At 41.5% G+C, this 23419-nt stretch overlaps 1 protein-coding gene across 1 annotated transcript in view; it reads right to left on the bottom strand.

The window, feature by feature from the left end:
* Positions 1–9084: 9084 nt before the first annotated feature.
* The window catches only part of WBP2NL (WBP2 N-terminal like), a 32598-nt gene continuing 18263 nt past the window's right edge, over positions 9085–23419 (bottom strand). Inside the window, exons 6-8 of the mRNA XM_047066412.1 lie at positions 22741–22915; positions 22505–22597; positions 9085–9143 (exon numbers count right to left, since the gene is read on the bottom strand). Of these exons, the coding sequence (XP_046922368.1) occupies positions 9085–9143; positions 22505–22597; positions 22741–22915 (327 nt within the window). The remainder of the gene's footprint in view (positions 9144–22504; positions 22598–22740; positions 22916–23419) is intronic.

The raw sequence follows: 23419 nt of genomic DNA, 5'->3' as shown, positions 1-23419 counted from the left end.
CAAAATTGATAAGCCTTTACCTAGACAAAAGAAAAAAAAAAAAGAGAGAGAAGACTTAAATAAAATAAAAAATGAGAGAGCAGACATTATACATGATACCAAAGAAATATAAAAGAGCATAAGAAACTACAATGAACATTTTTTTTTTTGAGCAGCAGACAAAAGTTTATTAGAGTATAAGATCAGAAAGTAAGAATAGTAGGAAAGCTCTCTTTACAGAGAAGGGGCATTTGAAAGTGAATGCCCCACTACTAAGGACAATTATACACCAAAAAGTCAGATTATCGAGAAGAAATGGATAAATTCTTAGAAACATGGACCTAACAAAACTGGATCATGAAGAAATAGAAAATCTAAACACACATAATGAGTAATGGGATTGAATCAGTAATCAAAAATCTTCCAATGCAGAAAAGCCCAGGACCAGATAGTTTCTCTGCTGAATTCTATCAAACATTTAAAGAATTAAGACCATTCTCAAAATCTTCCAAAAAAAAACTGAAGAGAAGGGAAGTCTCTCAAACTCATTTTACAAGGCCAGAATTCCCTGATACTAAGGACAGATAAGGACACTATAAGAGAATAAAACTATAGACCTATATCCCTGATGAATATAAGTGCAAAAATTCTCAAAATATTAGCAAACTGAATTCAACATCATATTAAAAGGATAATACCATGATCAAGTAGGATTTATCTCTGGGATGTAAAGATAGTTCAACATATACAAATCCATTAATATGATAATGATAATGTTGTTGTCTACCACATTAATAAAGTGAAAGATAAAAATCATACGATCACCTTAATAGATGCAGAAAAAAAATTTGATATAATACAAATCCAAACATTGCTGAAAGAAATTAAAGACCTAAATAAATGGAAAGACATTCCTATTTGTGGATTGGAAGATTTAATATTTTTTTAAATGTTTATTTATTTTAAGAGAGAGAGAGAGAATGCCAGCTGGGGAGGGGCAGAGAGAGGGAGACAGAATCCCAAGCAGACTCCACACTGACAGCACAGAGCCCGATGTGGGGATTGATCTCATGAACACTGAAATCATGACCTGAGTTGAAATCAAGAATCAGACACTTAATCGACTAAGCCACCCAGGAGCCCCAGAAGATTTAATATTGTTAAAATGTGCCCCATATAGATCTAACAGATTCAATACAATCCCTATCAAAATCTCAATGGCCTTTTTACAAAAATGGATAGCTGATCCCGAAATTCATTTGGCAAGGGACCCAGAATAGGTAAAATAAATCACAAACAAAAAGGAACAAAATTTGAAGACTCACACTTCCAATTTTAAAACCTATTAGAAAGCTACAGTAATGAAAACAGTGTGGTACTAGAATAAAGATAGACACATAGATCAATGAAATATAGAGTCCTGAAATACACCCATACATCTATAGCCAACTAATTTTTGACAAAGGCACTAAGACCAATCAATGAGTAAAAATGGGTCTTTTCTTTCTTTTTTTTTTTTTTAAATGTTTACTTATTTTGAGAGAGAGAGAGAGGGATAGAGAGAGCAAGCAGGGAAGGGGCAGAGAGAGGGAGAGAGAGAATCCTAAGCAGGCTCCACACTGTCAGCTTGGAGCCTGACATGCAGCTCAAACCCACAAACTGTGAGATCGTGACCTGAGTCGAAACCAAGAGTCAGACGCTTAACCAACTGAGCCACCCAGATTCCCCCCAAATTGGGTCTTTTCAGTGAATGTAGCTAGGACAACTAGCTATCCACACAAATTAATTTGGTCTCCTACTTCACACCATATACAATGCATTCAAAATGGATCAAAGACCTACATGTAAGAGCTAAAACTATAAAAAACTTAGAAGAAAACATAGGTGTAAATCTTTACGACTCTTCATTAGGCAATGGTTTCTTAGATATGACACTAAAAGCACAAGCAACCAAAGAAAAAATAAATAAATTGGACCTCATTAAAATAAAAAAAAATGTGTGTCAAAGGACACCATCAAGAAAGTGAAAGACAACACACAGAATGGGAAAATATATTTGCAAATCCTGTATCTGTTAAGGGTCTATTTTTGGAATATATAAAATACATTTACAACTCAATAATAAAAAGACAAATAGCCCAACTTAAAAATGGCAAAATAGGGGCGCCTGGGTGGCGCAGTCGGTTAAGCGTCCGACTTCAGCCAGGTCACGATCTCGCGCTCCGTGAGTTCGAGCCCCGCATCGGGCTCTGGGCTGATGGCTCAGAGCCTGGAGCCTGTTTCCGATTCTGTGTCTGCCTCTCTCTCTGCCCCTCCCCCGTTCATGCTCTGTCTCTCTCTGTCCCAAAAATAAATAAACGTTGAAAAAAAATTAAAAAAAAAAATGGCAAAATATTTGAATAGACATTTCTCCAGAGAGATTATACAAATAGCCAATAACACTATGGAAAGATGCTCAACACCATTAACTATCAGTCACTGTGTAAAACTATCTGGAAATTCCTCAAAATATTAAACACAAGTTACCACAATGACTCAGCAATTGCACTTGGATGCATATACCCAAGAGAAATGAGAATATATGTCCACAAAAAGACTTACATATGAATGTTCACAGCAGCATTATTCATAATAGCCAAAAAGTGGAAAAAACTTAAATGCATGTCGATTGATGAATGGATGAATATGTGATATATCCATACAGTCCATACAATATATATCTGCACTGATACATGCTACAACATGGATGGGCCTTGAAAATGGTACAAAGTGAAAGAAGCCAGACACAAAAGGGTTCTTATCATAGATTCCATTGATATGAAATGTCTAGAATAGGACAATCTATAGAGCTAAAAAGTAGGTCAGTGGTTGACAAAAGGGAATGTGTAGTGATTGCTAATGGGCAGGGGTGTTCTTTTTGGGTGATGAAAATGTTCTAGAATTAGATAGTGCTTATGATTGCACAACCATCTCTCTGTTCAAATAACTGATGTGGTTTCTGTCTCGGCTGGATCTTGACAGGTACCCAAAGAGCCTGTAAACAGCTATGCAAGGGTCCAGTTGAGAGACAGGAAGGCAGGGGACAGGGGGTGGTTGCAGTGAAGATTAAGCAGAGGGAATGGCCAGACAATCCATAACTGAGTGGCAATGGGGAGAGGACTGCTAAGGCAATATGCACAGGCCAAGGACATGCTGTGTTGTCCTGGTTGATAAGTACCTATTCCATTCCTCTGTCTCTGGCAACAGTCTAGCATTTCTAGGCTTCCCTGAAAAAAGGGAAAACGAGAAAATTGGGTTCCTGTTTAATATTCCCCTAGGCAGTCCCTAGATAGGGTGTGTGTGGGAGTGGTCCTACAAAGCTGACCTCTTGCTGAAAGAGACCCTTTGTCTTTCCGGGTTGGAAGAGAGGCATCTGAACTGACTTGAATGTGAAAAATAATACATTGGGATGATTTCTCTCATTCAAAAGATCACCCAGTTTATAGAATGAGAACAAGTTGCATGTAGTGATTTACTTACATAGTCTAATATCTAGATTTAAATCTTGGCTCCGCTTAAAAACTGTGCAATCTTGAACAAGCTACTTAATTTCTCTGTGCTTCCATTTCCTCCTCTGTAAAGTAGGGATGTTAATAGTTTATATAGGATTATTGCTCAAGAACTACATGAGGTAATTTATGTAAAGCACTTAGAATGGCACCTGAATAAGGAATTATCCATGCCCAGTCTTCTTTATGTTGTGGGTTTTGTCCCTAAGCTCGGGAGCCCACTGCAGGAAGCTGTGGGAAGTAATAGCCTCTTCCCATTAAGGGGTCCCCTGTCCCCATCTCTTCTTCTCTGCTACTAGTCCTCATCTTTCCCTCCCACCCTTTTTAAAAGAGCAATTCTAGGTTTAGTGAAAAACTGAGCAGAAAGTCAAGTATCCATATATCCTCTCTACTCCCCAGGCCTCCTCCACTGTGTCCCCTATTATTAGCATCTTGCATTAGTGTAGTACATTTGCCATAACTGATGGCAATATTGATATGTTATTAGCTACAGCCCATAGGGTTCTCTCTTTGTGTTGTACATTCTATGGGTTTTGACCAACCTATGACATGTAACCACCATTACAAACTTCACAGAAGTGTCACTGCCCTAAAATCCTGGGCTCCATGTACTCATCTCTCCCACCCGCACCTCAACCCCTGCAACTACTTATCTTTTCATTGTCTTCCTAGTTTTGCCTTCTCCAGAATGTCATAGAGTTGGAATTACACAGTATGTAGCCTTTTCAGATTGGCTTCTCTCACCCCACAATATGCATTTAATGTTCCCCCATCTTTTCATGACTTGATAACTTATTTCTTTTTATTGATGAAAATATTCCATTGTACATGGATGTACCACCACTTATCCATCCACTCAGCTACTGACGAAGAACATCTTGGTTGCCTCCAGATTTTGGCAATTATGAATAAAAACCTTCAGGTGCAGATTTTTGTGTAGACATAGGTTTTCAGCTCATAAGTACCAAGGAGCTCAACTGCTAGACCATACAGTAAGAGTATGTTTTGTTTTATAAGAAACTGCCAAATTGTCTTCCAAGTGGCTGTTTCATTTTATACTTCTACCAGGAATGAATGAGAGTTCCTGTTGCTCCACATCCTTGCCAGAATTTGGTGTGGTCAGTGTTCTGAGTTTTAACCACTTTAGTAGGAATATAAGGGTAGCTTATTTAAACGATTTTTAAAAATGTTTATTTATTTCTGAAAGAGAGACAGAGCATGAGTGGCAGAGGGGGAGAGAGAGAGAGAGAGAGAGAGAGAGAATCAGAAGCAGACTCCAGGCTCTGAGTTGTCAGCACAGAGTCCATTACGGGGCTTGACTTAACGAGCCATGAGTCATGACCTGAGCTGAAGCCGGTCACTTAACTGGCTGAGCCACCCAGGCGAGGGGTAGCTTATTTTAATTTGAAATTCCCTAATGACATGTGATGCTGAACATCTTTTCACATGCTTATTTGCCATCTGTATAGCTTCTTTAGTGAGGTGTCCAGGTCTTTTGCCCATTTTTAATTGGGTCATTTTTTTTACCTTATTGTTCAGTTGTAGAAGCTTTTTGTATATTTTGGGTACTCTACCAGATGTGTCTTTGCAAGTATTTTCTCCCAGTCTGTGGCTTGACTTTTCATTCTCTTGACAGTGCCTTTCACAGAGCAGAAGGTTTTAATTTCAGTGAAATCCAACTTATCAATGTTTTCTTTCATGGATAGTACTTTTTGGTGTTGTTTCTAAAAACTCATCACAGGGGCGCCTGGGTGGCGCAGTCGGTTAAGCGTCCGACTTCAGCCAGGTCACGATCTCAAGGTCCGTGAGTTTGAGCCCCGCGTCGGGCTCTGGGCTGATGGCTCAGAGCCTGGAGCCTGCTTCCGATTCTGTGTCTCCCTCTCTCTCTGCGCCTCCCCCGTTCATGCTCTGTCTCTCTCTGTCCCAAAAATAAATAAACGTTGAAAAAAAAATTAAAAAAAAAATAAATAAAAACTCATCACAAAAGCAAGGCCGTTAGATATTCTCCTGTGTGATCTTCTAGGAGTTTATAGTTTAGCCTTTTACATTTAGGTCTTTGATGCACATTGAGTCAATTTTCGTGAAAGATCTGTTTCTAAATTCTTTATTATTTTTTTCCAGCAGGTGCATGTCCAGTGTTCCAGTGCCATTTGTTGAAAAGACTATCCCTTTTCCACTCAATTGTCTTTGTTTCTTCTTCAAAGACCAGTTGACTATATTTGTGTGGTCTGCTTGTCCATTCTTTTGCCAATACCACACTGTTTCGGTTACTGCAGCTTTAGAGCAAGTCTTGAAGTTGGATAGAGGCAGTCCTCCAAATTACTTGTTGTTCTTCAATATTGTTTTGGCTATTCTTGGTCTTTTGCTTCACCATATAAAATTTAGGATCAATTTGCTGGTATCCACATATTAACTTGCTAGAATTTTGATTAGGATTACATTGACTCTATAGATCAAATTGGGAAGAACTGACATCTTGACAGTATTGATTCTTCCTATCCCTGTACATAGCTCTGTTAGTAACAAATGCCCTTAATTTTGAGAAAGTATTTCTTCATTTTTGAAGGATAATTTTTCTAGATATAGAATTCTACATTTTTATTTTCTTTTATTTAAAAAAAATTTTTTTTAAATTTACTTATTTTGAGAGAGAGAACACATGTAACCTGGGGAGGCACAGACAGAAAGGGAGAGAGAGACTCCCAAGCAGGCTCCGTGCTGTCAGTGTGGAACCTGATGTGGGGCTCGAGCCCACGAACCCATGAGATCAAGACCTGAGCCCAAATCAAGAGTTGGACGCCCAACTGACTGAGTCACCCAGGTGCCACTACATGATTTTGCTTTTAATACTTTAAATATTTCACTGCATTCTTACTTGTATAGTTTCTGAAGAGGTGTGTGATGTAATTCTTATCCTTGTTCCTCTATAGGTAAGCTTTTTCCCTTCTAGCTTCTTTCAAGATTTTCTCTTTGTCTTTGACTTTTTTAATGACTTATTTTATTTTGAGAGAGAGAGAAAAAAAATCCTAAGCAGGTTCTGCACTGTCAGTGCAGATCCCAATGTAAAGCTCAAACTCACGAACCATGAGATCATGACCTGAGTTGAAATCAAGAGTTGGACGCTCAACTCACTGAGCCACCCAGGTGTTCTGATATATATTTTTACAGTTTTAATATGATATGCCCAATTGTAGATTTTTTGGTATTTATCATTTTTAGTATTCTTTAAGATTCCTAGAGTTGTGGTTTGTTGTCTGTCAATTTTGGAAAATTCTCAGTCATTATTATTTCAAAAATTCTTTTGTTTCTATCTTTTTTCTTCTTCTAGTAGTCCCATTACATGTATGCTACCCATTTTGTTTTTTTTTATATCAAATATAATTTATTGTCAAATTGGTTTCCATACAACACTCAGTGCTCATCCCAACAGGTGCCGTCCTCAATGCCCACCACCCCATTCCCCCTCTCCCACACCCTCCATCAAGCCTCAGTTTGTTGTCAGTATTTAAGAGTCTCTTATGGTTTGCCTCCCTCTCTCTCTGTAACTTCTTTTCCCCCTTTCCCCTCCCCCATGGTCTTCTGTTAAGTTTCTCAGGATCCACATATGAGTTAAAACATATGGTATCTGTCTTTCTCTGCCTAACTTATTTCACTTAGCATAATACCCTCCAGTTTCATCCACGTTGATGCAAATGGCCAGATTTCATTCTTTCTCATTGCCAAGTAGCATTCCACCGTATATATAAACCACATCTTCTTTATCCATTTGTCAGTTGATGGACATTTAGGCTCTTTCCATAATTTGGCTATTGTTGAAAGTGCTGCTATAAACATTGGGGTACAAGTACCCCTATGCATCAGCACTCCTGTATCCCTTGTATGCTACCCATTTTGTAATTGTCCCACAGTTCTTGGATATTTTGTTACATATTTTTCATTCCTTTTTCTCTTTGCATTTCAGTTTTGGAAGTTACTGGTGATATATGTTCAAACTCACTGATTATTTCTTTGGCATGTCCAGTTTACTGATGATCCCATCAAAGGTAATGTTTCATTTCTGTTAAAATCTTTTTTATTTTTAACATTTCCTTTGACTGTTTCTTGAAGTTTCTCTTAGTTTACACTTTCATCTATTCTTAAATGTTGCCCACTTCTTCCATTAGAGCCCTTAGCATATTAATCAGTTGTTCTAAATTCACAGTCTGATAATTCCAACATCTTTGCCATTTATGAATCTGGTTCTGATGCTTGTTTTGTCCAAGCTGTGTTTTCTTGTCTTTTGGTATGACTTATAGTTTTATGCTCAAAGCCAAACATGATACACTATGTAAAAGGAATGGAAGACAATAGGCCTTAAGTGTGAGGTTTTATGCTTGATATGGTTAGGAGCTAGACTGTGTTTGCTGTTTGCTTTGGCTGTAGGTATTAAAGGTAAATTTCCTCTGGTGTTCTTGTTTTTATCTCCCCTGTTATCTTTGTATTTATTTCCCTAGAGACTTTCAAAATATGGCCTGAGATATGCAGTTCTTTCATTTGTAATCCCCTGTTATGATGCAGGGGCCCTACTGATGTGGTAGTAAGGTATTGGGGGAAGGGAAGCATTCTATAGTCCTATGATCAGGTGTCAGTCTTTTTTGTTTTTTAATGTTTATTTTTGACAGAGAGAGACAGAGCATGAGTGGGGAAGGGACAGAGGGAGAAAGACACAGAATCCAAAGCAGGCTCCAGGCTCTGCGCTGTCAGCTTAACTGAGGTGCCACCCTGGGTGCTACCTAGGCGTCCCTAAATTTCAGTCTTTTAAGGAACCCATGGGCTTTGACCACAAGTGCTCCCCAGTTGCTGGTTTTCCCCGCCCCCTTAGTCAAGGTAGAAAGGTTAAAGGACTGGACTTAGGTATTTCCTCTCCCTGGGTCAGTTAGGCTCTGGTTAATTAGTTTCTCTTGAGGGCAGTCCATGTTAAGAAAAACATAATGCTTTGGGTTGCTTTTGATATAGCTAATTTTCTATTCTCCCTGCTGGCAGCACACAAGGATTTTTCTTCACTCTTTACTGTAAGGGACCTGGAGGGCTCCTGGAGGTAAAACTCACAAAAATGTCAGGCTCCTCCTAAAACTAGGCCCTCCTGAAAATTTTAACTCTCAAGTTTGTCTACACAGAGCCTCCAGCAATTCATCAATTACTGTTAAGTCTTCCCACCCAGGTACTGGCTCCATCACTGGGGTTCCTTACCTGAGCTTTTGCTTTTGGTAAGTTGTGACTATTTGTGTCCACCTGTCTCTCCAATTGCTTTTGGTAAGTTGTGACTATTTGTGTCCATCTGTCTCTCCAATTTTGCAGGTGGCCCTCTGCCCTAGGACTTCCATTTTCTGATGGAACTAAGAAGATGTGTGGTTTGTTCAGCTTTTTTTGTTGTTGTTGTGAGGATGGGAGTGTTGACTTCCAAGCCTCTTCCATGCTAGACCAGAAAACCTTTGTCTCCTATTTAAGAATCAATCTATGAAGTGGATTTTTAGGCAAGAAAATTTGCACAAGGGCACAACTGGTCTCCTTACTAAGACTAGACCACATGCCCAGACAAGGGCTTTCCCAGTTGGGGCATCTTCTTCTCCACGAAGCCTACAGGACAACCTTAGGCTGAACGGAACCTCTCACCTAAACCCCGTGCAAACCTCTATCATTGCACTTTTGTCAGGAATTAAGAGTGTCTTTCATATTCATCATCAGGTAAAAGCCAAGGGTCTAATGCCAGCCATAGGTTCAAGGGAGAACCTAAGCTTGTGTAGAAATATTTTTTTTTTTTTTTTTTAAATTTTTTTTTTCAACATTTATTTATTTTTGGGACAGAGAGAGACAGAGCATGAACGGGGGAGGGGCAGAGAGAGAGAGGGAGACACAGAATCGGAAACAGGCTCCAGGCTCTGAGCCATCAGCCCAGAGCCCGACGCGGGGCTCGAACTCACGGACCGCGAGATCGTGACCTGGCTGAAGTCGGACGCTTAACCGACTGCGCCACCCAGGCGCCCCTGTGTAGAAATATTTCTAAAATAGTTCTCAAATTGAGATACATCAAGGCCCACACAGAGGAAAGTAAGACCATCAGAACAAGCTTAGAGATCCAGACAACCTCCCCAGGAGGACCACACAGAGGGTAGAGTACTTATCTGCTGCTGTCCTGTATTTTCGGGGTGGGTGGGGTCCAGGACAGGGTGGACAATGGCAAAGCATAATAAAACTATCTATCGCCGGAGCAGTCTTAGTGCGCTTCGAGATCAGGACGTGTCAGATTCCTCTGAACACAGGGCTGGCATAAAGCAGCCTCAATAAGCATGTGGCCTGGACTGATCCTTAGAAAGCCCAGAACCCAATATTGGGCAGCACAACGAACAAGGGGTCAGCCCACAGCTCTTACATCATTCTATCCCTGTCCCCTTTCCATGGAGAGTCAGAGAGCAGGCTCCCCAGCTTAGGCAAGTACTCTATCAAGGGGATTCAGAGATATCTTCACTAAGATGATCTATCTGTCTTGGAACCAGACAATGTACTGCTGAAGCAGGACAAGCGCAGAGCCCAGCCGGGAAGCTGAGAAGTCTAGGTATGTCCAAGCTGCCTACTGGGGTGGTACCAAGGCCCCAGCGCCAGGCAGTGCATATCTCAGATGCCCTCAGAAACAGAGAGACCAAGGGCGTGCCACAGGTATTGCGACAGCAAGCAGACTTTAATCGAGGGTGTAAAGCCAGGGTGACCCCAGCCTCTTCGGTTACACTAGCTTCTCCTTTCTCCTCAGGACATAGGCAGGAAGGACGCCTGTTTTCTACCGAAAACCTAGAAATCAGTCTCCATCCCCAAGCTGTATGACATGGACGGATTCGGATCTCTCTCACTCCGGTTGGCTGTTTTCAAGCATTTTCCTTCCTTGAGAACAGGAGTCTTCTCAGCCACCTTGGAATTAAGCTGCCTTTACACTCTTCCACAGAGATCAGAATGGCCAGCTCCCTGACCTCTTTTACCCTTCAAATCTTCACTCGGACATTACCTACTTGACAAGGCTCTGCTACACTCTTCTCCCTCTGCCAACCCCCCGGCATTCCCAATCTCCTGCACTTTGTTCTGTATGTTTTCGTAACTCTTATCAAGTTCTCTGTTTTTGCTTTTTCTGCAGTTTGTGTATGATATGCCTAGTTACATCACATAACCTATATATTGACTGTATCTTAATATCACTAGAATGTGATCTCCATAAGAGCAGGGACTTTTGTGTGGTCACTGATATCCCAAGTGCACAGAAATAGGACACAAACGGCATTCAGTAAATGAGTGTATGTCGATGAGGAGCGAAACCTAGGCTTATCTCCTGCCCCGTCACTTCTTAGCCCACTGTGTGCCTTAGGCAGTTTGTTTCCCTCTCTGCCCCAGTTTCTCAATCTATGAGATTGGGGTCCATGCACTCACCTTCCTGGATTATGCCTGTGAAATGCCTGACAGGGTGCTTGGCATGAGCATATGGTTAACAAATGGGCTGGCCCAGTGATGTAATTACTGCCCCTCTCAAACTCTTCACTTTCCGTGTTATAAGGACCCTTTGCTCAGGGGCATCACTAAGGCAGCTGATGTAATGAGGGGTTTGTGATGAGGGCACAAGGCCAAGAAAAACTCAAAGGTCCCAGGATTCCCTCTTTCCTGTACCAGCTTAGCTGATTTGAGGGCAGCTAGCCTCAGGCCCTCCAACCCCCACCCCCAGTTACATGGCAGCAAAGGATCTGGAACCAATCTTCTGGCCCTGTGAGAAATCTGAGCCCTCTTTGACCTACTATACCATATCTGACACAGTTGATTTTCTAAGCCCTCTGACCACCAGGGATCAAGCCCACAACAAGAATGGGACTCAGAGCTCACCAGGACCTCACAGATGTGCAGACAGGATCAGGCCACCACATGCACAGGAAACGCTTCCGACTGCCTGGCACCTGTGGGATGAAAAGAGGATGCTGGGGAGTGGGTTCCTCCGTCAGAGGTTAGGGTCGCAGGCTCTGGAATCAGCCTGAGTTCATGGCCTGCCTCCACCACTCAGTAATTGTGGATTCTGTGGTTTCCTAAGGTCTCCAAGCTTTAGTATGCTTACCTGTAAAATGAAGGCATTAAAAGTGCCCACTTGACTGGATTGCTATGGAGACTAAGTGAGATATGTTCATAAAGTACCTTAGCACATTGCCTAGCACCCAGCTTTAGTAATGATGTTTATTCACTTTCAAAGGCCTTTAAACACCAGGTGAGTTCTATGGAACCACCTTGCCAGTGGTGGCTTTGGCCAGTAGGAACCATGTAAACCATGGCTGTGAGCTAGGTAGAGGTGAAACATAACCATGCCTTCAGGACTGTTCAACTCAGCCAGAGAAGGGGCAGCTTCCTCTAAAATCTGAAATGCAAATCCTCTCTAACAGCCTGCCAAACGAAACTTATTCTGCAAATTATGATCTTCAACTTGTGGCCAGAACTTGGTGGTGTATATATGTGTTATAAGTGTATATCATAAATCAAGCAACACAATGTATTCACATCTTTATTCCCTCAACAAATGTTTACTAGACACATGCTCTGTGCTGTGCTTTCTGCTAGGTGTCCTGCAATGGGATACAGTCTCTGTTCTCAAGGAGCTCACAGGCCATGGGGGAGATGGGCACACAAACAATCTCAATAGGTTTGGCACAGTTTTTCACCAGAAACAATACAAGCTCAGTAGAAGGGCAATTACTCTGGAAGGGGAGATGAGAAAAAGCTTCTCAAAAGAAACAACTTCTGGGCTCTTTTGAAAGATGACTAAAACGCAGTGGGGAGGAAGGCATAGAGGCAGAGGCCATGCCCAGTTCAGTGTCTGCATTTTGTTCTGCTCAGCTGGATCACATAGCTGGAGAGGTCACTGGAAGGGCCAGACCACGCAGGTCCTTAAATACGAAGGAGCATAATGTGATCCGTGTATACAGTAAACCAGGACTTTGGACTTAATCCTGAAGGTTGCAAGGAACCACTGCACAATTTATAAGCAAGGTAGAACCTAGCATGTTAATTTATCCTTCACGTTTAAAATGAGAAACACACAGTACACAGGCATGTAGCACAAAATCGAAAGATCCAAAAGGGTTTAGACTGGGAAAAATTCATCCTCTCTCTCAATCCTTTCCCCCAGCCATGCAGCTCCCTCGCCCTGAGACAACTCCTGCTAACGGGGTCCCGTGGAGACGAGGCTCAATCACTCTGGCATGTGCGGAAGATGGTGGCAAAGTAAACATGCTGTTTTGTGGCTTTTTTTTTTCCATTTATTATCTTTTGGAGCTTAATCCCTATTAATACATTTCCAGTTACCACATTTTTTTAAATTGCCCAGTGAGAGATATTTAGATTGTTTTAGGTTAGCATTTTAGAAGGTGCCCGCCCTCGGGCCGGGACCTAGAGAAGGGAAGAGAATCGTAGGTGGCACAGCCCTCGGCCCTCCCCGTCTTCCTCCTTGGAGGCGGGCACAAGACTGGAGGCAGTCAGCTGTCCTGACCATCCTGGCCAACACACTAGGGATATCAGGGTTGGCAGACTAGAAGGTATAAGGAGCTGAGCCTCGAATGATGTGGTTGAGTTGCAGCACCTATCTGGGTCTGCCCGCCTCCTGAAATTTTGTTATGTGAGGAAAATTAGCTCCTATTTATTTAAAACAGTGTAGTTGCTTTACCTGTAGCTGACTGCACTCCGAATTGAGAGAGGAGTTTCCTTCCCTCTTCCCTTTCCTTTTTTAATCCTGCTTTCCAGAGATTCCACATAGAGTGGAACCCAAAGAGGAAGGCCAGGGACCTGGTTTTATAACTGTATTAATCTATATCTTTTATTTTCCGTATTCTGATACTAGGACATCTGGGGACTTGCAACCCCTAAAGGGACTGGCCCTTTCAGGGTTAGCCAATTTCTTTCTTCTTTTTAAAAAGTTTTTAGGGGCCCCTGGGTGGCGCAGTCGGTTAAGCGTCCGACTTCAGCCAGGTCACGATCTCGCGGTCCGGGAGTTCGAGCCCCGCGTCAGGCTCTGGGCTGATGGCTCAGAGCCTGGAGCCTGTTTCCGATTCTGTGTCTCCCTCTCTCTCTGCCCCTCCCCCGTTCATGCTCTGTCTCTCTCTGTCCCAAAAATAAAAAATAAACGTTGAAAAAAAAATTTAAAATAAAAATTTTTAATTAAGTCCCGGCTTTTCAGGCTTCTCAACGTTTATCCTGTCATTGGAAAAAATTTTAATTAAAAAAAATGTTTTTAATGTTTATTTACTTTTGAGAGAGAGAGAGAGAGAGAGCAGGGGAGGGGCAGAGAGAGAGAGAGACTCAGAATCTGAAGCAGGCTCCGGGCTGTCAGCACAGAGCCCGACATGGGGCTTGAACTCCCAAACCTTGAGATCACAACCTGAGCTGAAGTCGACGCTTAACCGACTGAGCCACCCAGGCACCCCTGGGCTAGCCAACTTCTAAAGATGGTAAGCAACCTGCCAGTGAATGTGTCTTTCAAAAGGAGACCAACCATTCTGGGGCCATTCCCCCAACCACCTCTCTCTCTCTCTCTTTTTTTTTTTTTTGATATACGGATTGCTCCTTTATTTGTTTGTTTGATTCAAGTTTTTATTTAAATTCTAGTTAGTCAACATATAGTGTTATATTGGTTTCAAAAGTAGAATTTAGTGATTCATCACTTACATATAACACCCAGTGCTCATCATCATAAGTGCCCTCCTTAATGCCCATCACCCATCTAGCCCATCCCCCACCGACCTCCCTCCATCAACCCTCCATTTCTTCTCTATAGTAAGAGTCTCTTATGGCTTACTTTCTTCTCTTTTTTTCTTCCTTCCCATATGTTCATCTGTTTTGTTTCTTAAATTCCACATGAATGAAATCATATGGTATTTGTCTTTCTCTGACTGACTTATTTCACTTAGCATAATACATTCCTGCTCCAACCACCTCTTTTATCAGGCTCCACCTGCTCTAATCACCCCCAAGCCAGGTACTAAACAACCGGGGACAGCCTCTATGCCCCCAAGCCCACTGACATTATTCAAACTATGCAATCCTAAACCTGCTTACCCTGCCTCACCTGTTCCTTCCCATGGAGACCACAATAAAGGCTGTGACAGTTTCCCCCTTGTCCCTGGTGCTTCCCTGTGTGGCCCTCATGGCATGGCACGCCCTTGCCTTCAGATCTATAAGTATAACAAACTACCTTTTCGATGGCAGCTGTCTCCTGATTGGTTGGCCTTACCATACCTGAACAGTAATAAAACCTATATTAAAACCAGGAACTCTTTTCCCTGGATCCTCCAGAAGAGTGGCAGAGTGAGGCAATTACTAACAACGAGTTCCTTTCTTGCCCTAAAGCTCTAAACAGTAAGTTCTTAGAAAACAGGGACTATATTTGAAACCACTCTGTCTCCTCTCTACAGCACTAGAAGTAATGCCTCACATCAAATAATGACCCAATAATGGTCCTCGGAGAACTCACAGTTCCGGGCAAAGACAGACATATAAACCAGCAATGAAAATTACTCTGTAAATGCTCTCTAATGGAGTCGCGCACAAAATAGAGTGGGACAAAGGAAGAAATAACATCTGAATTTGGTTGGGAAATTCAGGAAGGTTTCAAAGAGCATCTGGGTTGGGACTCAGCAGATGACTAGGACTCGGCCAGGAGGCCAAAAGGAGAACAGTATTGCAGTAGGGAGAGGGGTAAATAGAAAGCATTCCAGACACAGACGTGATGAAAGAGGAGAGCAAGATGCATTCTGGTAACTTGTCTCCAAGATGACTGTTACCTCTTTCTGAGATGGAGGATAAAACTGTCCTTGTTTTTTGTCACAACTCAAAAATCTAGCTCCAGGGGCCTCAGCTATGGCACTCAAAGATTTGTCAAATGAGTACTTAGAACCTAAATGGAATTTAAGAACTATGTTCAATATTAGTAATTATTTATTAATACCCAGTCCAATTAATACTGTCTTAAGTTTAATTTAAAAAAGCCGATTACTAAATATTACACAAGTTTTTAAATATTAACTATTAAATACATATCGAGACTAATCAAACTGCTGGTCAAATCTCTCCCTTAGACAGAATCCCTTCTTCTGGAGTCATCTGGGGACCTTCAAAAACAAGTTTATTCTCTAGTAGGAGTCCATGGTTGAGTGTGCTACACCAACTCCCCTCTCCTAAAGGTGCTCCAGGTAAAGGTTGGGATGTTGCCACATGTTTTACTTTCTACTAGATGACTAGGTAACCTGTACAGTGTGAATTTGAATTGGGTGTTTACATTCTATACATAGTCACACATACAGAGTTTCAAGCAAGCAACCCGGCAGTGGGCAAGAAAAATCAAGTCAACACGAAGGCAAAGGCTCTCTAGTATCCTCTGTGGAAACCCAGATCCTGAGATTGGGATTAGGATGGTTGCTCAAGAAGTAGAGGGGATGGAGGCAGGAGAGTCTGAGAGGTTGGGGAAGGAACTGGCGGTCCTCTCAAGGAGTAGGCATTGGGGTCCTGCTCCCCAGTGCTCAGGGGTGTGGAGTTGGATCTCTGACAGCCAGCTTCCAGGCCCCACCTAAGATTCTAGGGGCATAAGGAAGCAACCCAGCTATCAGACTTGATGTGACTGCCTGGACAGGGCAGTAGCTGTTTCAGAAGTAATCTGATGCCTAGAAAGGCCTTCTTGGCATCTTGATGCTACATAAGATCTGGATAACTTTGCATAATCTTGGGAGTTTGGGGGAGCCCACCAGCAAGGCAGATGGTGGGGGGGGGGGTGTCTGGATAACAGAATTAAAAGAAAACAAAGACATTCAGTATTTCCTGCATATATTAATCTATAGGTTGAAAAATTCCACCAACTACACATTTTCCCCTTGATTCCTCAGGACAGTCAAGCCCAAAGTTTCTGCAGGCTGGCAAGCATCCACCTATCTAGGAAAAAGAGTATTTGGGTGCTTGTTTTGTGGGTCCACTATCAGTCCAGAGATAAAAGGTCTTCTTCCTTTCCTTTCCTATTCTTAATAGGAAATGAGGAGGCAAAGTACAGAAAGCAAGAGCAGCTTCTGTATTGCAGCTGGGGAAGAGACAGGAAGAAGATGAATCCACCAGCTCAGGGATGAATCAGGAAGGAAGCATCCAAAATGTCAATGGGGACCCGAATGACCCAGCATTAGTGCTTTCAGCACATAACAGGCTTAGCTGAACTCTCGCTGGATTTGTCCTAAGCAGAGCAAAACCGGATCCCTGTGAGTACACAGGACCCAAAGTTCTCCTTATAGGATGTGCTTGTTATAGAAGGAATCTGACTCTCTGCATCAGGCAGTGGGAGCTAAGAGTAGGTGTGCCATACAGCCCCCAATGGGTCCAAACTGGCGCTCTGCTTGGTCCCACCTCTATATAGTTACCACCTTTGGTTGTATTCCAGCAGCTTGGTGAAACAGGTGAACAAGTTCCCTTTGCAGGGGAGTCCACTTTCAGGAGACTTGGACCTGCTTACCCTTCTAGGTTGTTGGACCTAACTTCAAATCTACCTGGTACATGTATGGCTAGAATGAAGAGCAGAAGAGAAAGTCTACTTGCTACCCTTTTAGAATTCTAATCCCAGAATATGCCTGTTAGACGTCAGTTATTTAGAGAACTATTCCAGCATAAAAGAGGCCTCACTCCTTGCCCCTATTCCCAACTCACCATCACATTCCAGCACAAACCGAAAAGCTGAATGAGGGGAACTTTATTCCTGCTCTGGTTTGGAGAATCTCTCCCTCTTCCTCTCCTTGTCACTTCTGCCCATGTAGACAGGTTTAGAAGTGAGAAAAGAAGAAATCTTAAAAGAAAAAAAAATCCTCCTCACTTCCCTCAAAAATTTTTAAGAGAAAGAGATCTGGGGCCTGTGACCCATGTTTAAGATCCATATGGTCTGAGGCACCTGGGTGGCTCAGTTGGTTGAGCATCTGACTCTTGACTTCTGCTCAGGTCACGATCTCACATTCGTGGGATTGAGCCCCACGTCTGGCTCTGCACTGACAGTGAAGAACCCGCTTGGGATTCTCTCTTTCTCCCCCTCTCTCTCTTTCTGCCCCTCCCTCGCGGTCTCTTTCTAAACAAACAAACAAACATTAAAAAAAGATCCATGTGGTCTGAATTCTCTGTTTGGAATCTTTAGAAAAGGGTTATACCTATGTTTTCTCTTTTTACTTCTTCCCTGCATGGTTACCTGGACATACCAGCAGTCCCTGTACTACTGACACTCCAGTGTCCCAGACCCATGACTCTGTGCCGGTAATTTCTAATAGGAATCCGTAGCTACTGTCTATATTATCATGTGCCTTCTTCAAGAAGATCTCCTGTTCTCTACAAACTGGACATGAAGCTCTTTTTCTCGGAGGGGGAAGAAGAATGGTCCTTGACTCGTCTCATTGTTGGGAAGAGTTTTAAGGGCAGCATATCCCAGACACTTAACAGTTCATTTTAATTCTAATATCCACTCATTCCACAAAGTGTTTCCCGAAGTTTGTTCCACTAAATAATAGTTTTTCCAAAATGTTTAGTGAATAAAATAGACTAAGGTCAAATAGTTTTGAAAAAATATGTGTATTTTGAAAATGTCTCCCTCTTAGAGATTTATGTTCACTAGTATATTCAAGGTGCTGAGAAGTCATGAGGTAAAGAAACCTGTTTACCTGGCTTTTTCAAATATATTTGACTCAATAACCACCTTTTCCACATAAGACCCATTAACATCCACCAACTTCCTTAGGAAAGGCTGTCCTTGACAATATAGGAGCATCTGGTTTCCTAATTGTTACAATGAGGATCAATCAATAACTCTAACCTGTTTCAAGGAAATAATCCAAAATTAAAAAAAAAAAAGCTCTATATAAGAGAAGTTAATCACAATGTTGTTTGTAATAGCAAAAACCTGGAAACAACTAAAATATTTTAAAATAGGGATTGAGAAAATATGTAATGGTGCAGCCATGTAGCCACTAACAATATTTATGAATAATTCTTTTTTTTTTAATTTTTTTTAACGTTTATTTATTTTTGGGACAGAGAGAGACAGAGCATGAACGGGGGAGGGGCAGAGAGAGAGGGAGACACAGAATCAGAAGCAGGCTCCAGGCTCTGAGCCAGCAGCCCAGAGCCCAACGCGGGGCTCGAACTCACGGACCACGAGATCGTGACCTGAGCTGAAGTCGGACGCCCAACCGACTGAACCACCCAGGCGCCCCTTTATGAATAATTCTTAAAAACCTATGAAACTCATCTAACTATACATTAAGTATATTCAATTTTTAATATATCAATTATACCTCAAAGCTGTGGGGTTTTTTAATTCTTTTTTTAATGTTTACTTATTTTTGAGAGAGGAAGAGAGACAAAGCATGAGTACGGAAGGGACAAAGAGACAGGGAGACACAGAATCCCAAACAGGCTCCAGGCTCTGAGCTGTCAGCACAGAGCCCGATGGGGGCTCGAACATATGAACCGCGAGATCATGACCTGAGCTGAAGTCAGACGCTTAAATGACTGAGCCACCCAGGCCACGGTACTTCAAAGCTGTTTTTAAAAAAAGCTGGGGCACCTGGGTGGTTCAGTCAGTTAAGCGTCTGACTTCAGCTCAGGTCATGATCTCGCGGTTCATATGTTCGAGCCCCCATCGGGCTCTGTGCTGACAGCTCAGAGCCTGGAGCCTGTTTGGGATTCTGTGTCTCCCTGTCTCTCTCTCTCTGCCCCTCCCCAACTCATGCTCTGTTTCTCCTAAAAAATAAACATTAAAAATATTGTTTAATTTAATAAATAAATAAATAAAAGTTATGAAAATGTAAAGTGTCAGGTGAAACACTTGTATATACAACATGTTCTCAACTACACACAAAATATTCATAGAAAAACATATGATTTAAATGTCTTCTGGGTCTGGTAATATTATACACTAGAGCTTCTAAAACCTTTTGGTATATAGTATCTAAAAACACTTGATATAATATTTTTAAGGCCTCCTTTTAGGTGGCTTGATGAGCCTGTAAGAAAGCAAGGAAAGGCCAATGAAATTAGGAAGTCGGTCAAGGTAGCAGAATAGTGAGTTTTTAAGAGGCTGACAACCTCAGAATAGTCTAAAGTAGTCTAGAATGATAGTTCTTAGCAGAGAAGGCATTGACCCCCAGGGGGCAATTATGAAATAACTGGGGGCATTTTTGGTTATCACAATTAGAGGCCACTGTTGGTATCTGACAGGTGAGGGGTCAAGGATGCTAGACGTCCCGAAAAGTACAGGGCAGTTCCTCACAACAAAGAATCGTCCTACACTCCTTCATGATTTTCAAATGAATCTTTGGCCATCGATGTAGGTGAAACACATGCTTATAATCATTTGAGCCTAGAGCCTAACCCTGCATTACATGATTTTAATACATGCAGAACTTTTCAGGAATTCAACCACTGTGTAAATCAAGGGAAAACGAAACTTTGTTTTATTTGGAAATTTGTCAAGGATTGTTCATCATTTTGGAAAACGACATTGCCAATAGCATTGCCACTATGGTATTCAAGTCACCAATACAACATACATGGATCATTTCTAGTGTTTATGAATTTGGTGAATCTACATACAGGAGGTGAGCACTTGATTACTTTGTTATGTCTTCTAGTACAGTGGAATTTGAACATTTATATATTAAAATACTTAAAATTTTACTACAAACTAGTTTTATATTATTTCTTTATATCACATTTATGGCATAATTTATTGATTTTGGTTGAAATGGTATGGAATCATATGCAGTTGTCTACAAATTTCATTCTGATGATCTAAAGGAACATTACAAATTATTTGCTATGGGAGGGGCATGTGGGTGGCTCAGTCCATTGAGCGTCCAGCTCTTGGTTTCAGCTCAGGTCATGATCTCACAGTTCATGAGTTCAAGCCCCATGTCGGACCCCACACGGACAGTGCAGAGCCTGCTTGGAATTCTCTCTCTCCCTCTCTCTCTCTCCCTCTCTCTCTGCCTTTCCCCTTCTCACTCTCTCTCGCAAAATAAATAAATAAACTTAAAAAAAAACATTATTTGTTATGGGGGCAGTCTGATGGGATTGAAAATCACTGCAGTATATAATCCCTACAACTTGCTTTTCTTATTTTAACAATAAGACAGAATTTTTGCATATTTAGCTTTAAGACACCATAGTTTACATAAATACTATTAATGACCACATAGCTTATTTCCAATTTTGTGATGTTAGAAACAATGAATGTAATTAAATCTTCCCACACACATCTTTGTGCACAGGTGCAAGCGTTTCTCAGGAATAGATATTGAGAAGTGAAGCTGCTAAATCAAGAGTACATATCTTTTACCTTTTAAAAGGCACTGCCAGATCTCTTTCTAAAAATGCATTCAACTTACATTCGCACCAATATTGTATAAAATAACCTTTCCCCACATGTGTTCCTTCCTAACACTTAACTTTTTCTATCTTTTTAATATTTATAAATCTTTGGAGATAAAATTGTTTCTCATGTCAAGTTGCATTTTCCTAATACTAGTCAAGTTGATTGAACATCTTTTGAAATGTTTCTGAGCCACTCTACTGCCTTGGTTAATTGGGATTTCATATCTTTTGTCCATTTTTAATTTTTGGTTGACTTTTAGGAGTTCTTCATATATTCTAACTATAAATTATTTGTTTAACATATATGTCGGAGATTAACTTTCTCCTATTCTGTTTTCTATCTTTTAATTGTGGTCATACAGATGTTAAAAATTTTGATATAGTCAAACTTATCACCGTTTTCCTTTATTGCATTATTGGGTTTGATTTTCTTTTTGGGGGGGTTGATTTTCTTAAAGAAGGCTTTTCCTAATCTAGATATCATTTTCTTTTTGTTTTAATTTTTTTTTTACATTTATTTATTTTTTTGAGAGACATAGAAAGACAGAGCACAAGTTGGGGAGGGGCAGAGAGAGAAGGAGACACAGAATCCGAAGCAAGCTCCAGGCTCCGAGCCGTCAGCACGGAGCCTGACGCGGGGTTCGAACTCAACAAACCGTGAGATCATGACCTGAGCCGAAGTCAGATGCCCAACCAACTGAGCCACCCAGGCACCCCTAGATATCATTTTCAATGGACACATAATATTCCATTATATGGATGTACCATGATTTATGAAATTCTCTCTCACTATTGGAAATTTAGTGATGGGCTGGTCCATCCTTTCACTAATATAAACAATGCTGTGAAAAACAACTGAGTATTCTACTTGATATTTCTTTTTAAACATTTTTTTAAGTTTATTTATTTATTTTGAGAGAGAGTTTGAGCAGGGAAGGGGCAGAGAGAGAGGAAGAGAGAGAAAATCCCAAGCAGGCTCTGTGTTGCCAGCAAAGATCCCAACGAGGGGCTTGAACTCATGAACCATGAGATTATGACCTGAGCCAAAACCAAGAGTCCAACTGCTTAACCAACTGAGCCACCCAGGTGCCCCTCAACTTGATATTTTTAACATATTTTCAGGCCTAGCAAACAGCGCAATAAGTAATTTCTAGAGGGGGAGGGGAGAAAGGCAGGAAGCCTTTTCCACCCTACATTCAAGGTTTGTTTAAAAACGCAGCCCATCGGGTATCTGAGTGGCTCAGTAGGTTGAGCCTCTGACTTCAGCTCAGGTCATGATCTCACAGCTTCTGAGTTCAAGCCCCCATCTGGCTCTGGATCCTCTGTCTCCCTCTCTCTCTGCCCCTCCCCAGCTCATGTGCATGCTCTCTCTCAATAAATAAACATTAAAAAAAAATTACAATGCAGCCCAATGTCAACCAAATTATTGGGGAATTAGCTCTAATTCTACTTCTTCTTTGGTCCATCTAATCAAGAGTTGACTCAGCCTCCCCCTAAGACTGCCCTTCCACAGGGCAACACTACGTCAGACACCTTTAATCACATACCTGAGTCTACCTTCCTATTCTGACTTCGGTTTTCGGGTGCCACTTTGCTTGGCGAGTCTTCAAGGTTTAATTCCTGGAAGATGGTGAATGGCTCTGAGAAGATGAGGCAGGGGGAAGAGAAGCCTCATACCCAGGAGGTTGGATTGCCACAGATTTGCCAGACCCAGCTCTAATTCCAGCAGGTGAAACTTCATATCCTGGAGGTGGGGCTTGATTTCCAGCCCCTGGGTTTTCACTTCTGGTCGGTAAGGTTTCGTTTCCAGCTGGGAGGGCTCCGTATCCCACAGGCAGGGCTCTGTATGCTCCTGGTGGGGCTCCAGATCCCACAGGTGGGGGTCCGTATCCTGCTGGTGGGGGTCCGTATCCCCATGGCAGGTGTCCATATTCCACCTGTGGGGGTCCATATCCTGCCTGTGGGGATCCATAGACAACAAATGGGTATGCTGAGAAGGAAAAAAAATCAGTTACTCATTTTTTAGAGTGGACAAGGAATAGGTAAGAAGAAGAAAGACAAAAAAACTATGCTGAAACAAACTGACACAGGATGAGAACTCAGGCAGAGTAATGCTAAAGCCAGATCCTTCACCAGGTGAAGGCTTTATCATTTCCTGTTGTGGAGGGATTCAAATTAACATGAAAATATCCCTACAGTTATATCTCTACATTACTTACACTTGTGCTCAGATACATATTTTACTTAATAAATTTTATTTGATTATGAAGAAAGTAATACATGCTCAATGAGGAATATGTATTTGGAAAATAGAGAAAAGATGAAATTTAAAAATTACTTATAATTCCACTATCAAAGACAAAAACTTAGTATTTTGGTATATTTCTTTGTAGGATCTGTTAGTATTTTTTATACAATCACAATCATAACAACCATACAACTTTTTATCTGGCTCTTTTTAC

The sequence above is a fragment of the Lynx rufus genome, unplaced genomic scaffold (genome assembly GCF_022079265.1).
Source record: "Lynx rufus isolate CCGP_SWC_20201006 ecotype Redwood Valley unplaced genomic scaffold, mLynRuf1.p SCAF_7, whole genome shotgun sequence".
NCBI lineage: Eukaryota > Metazoa > Chordata > Mammalia > Carnivora > Felidae > Lynx > Lynx rufus.
This window is presented reverse-complemented; position numbering and strand designations above follow the sequence as displayed.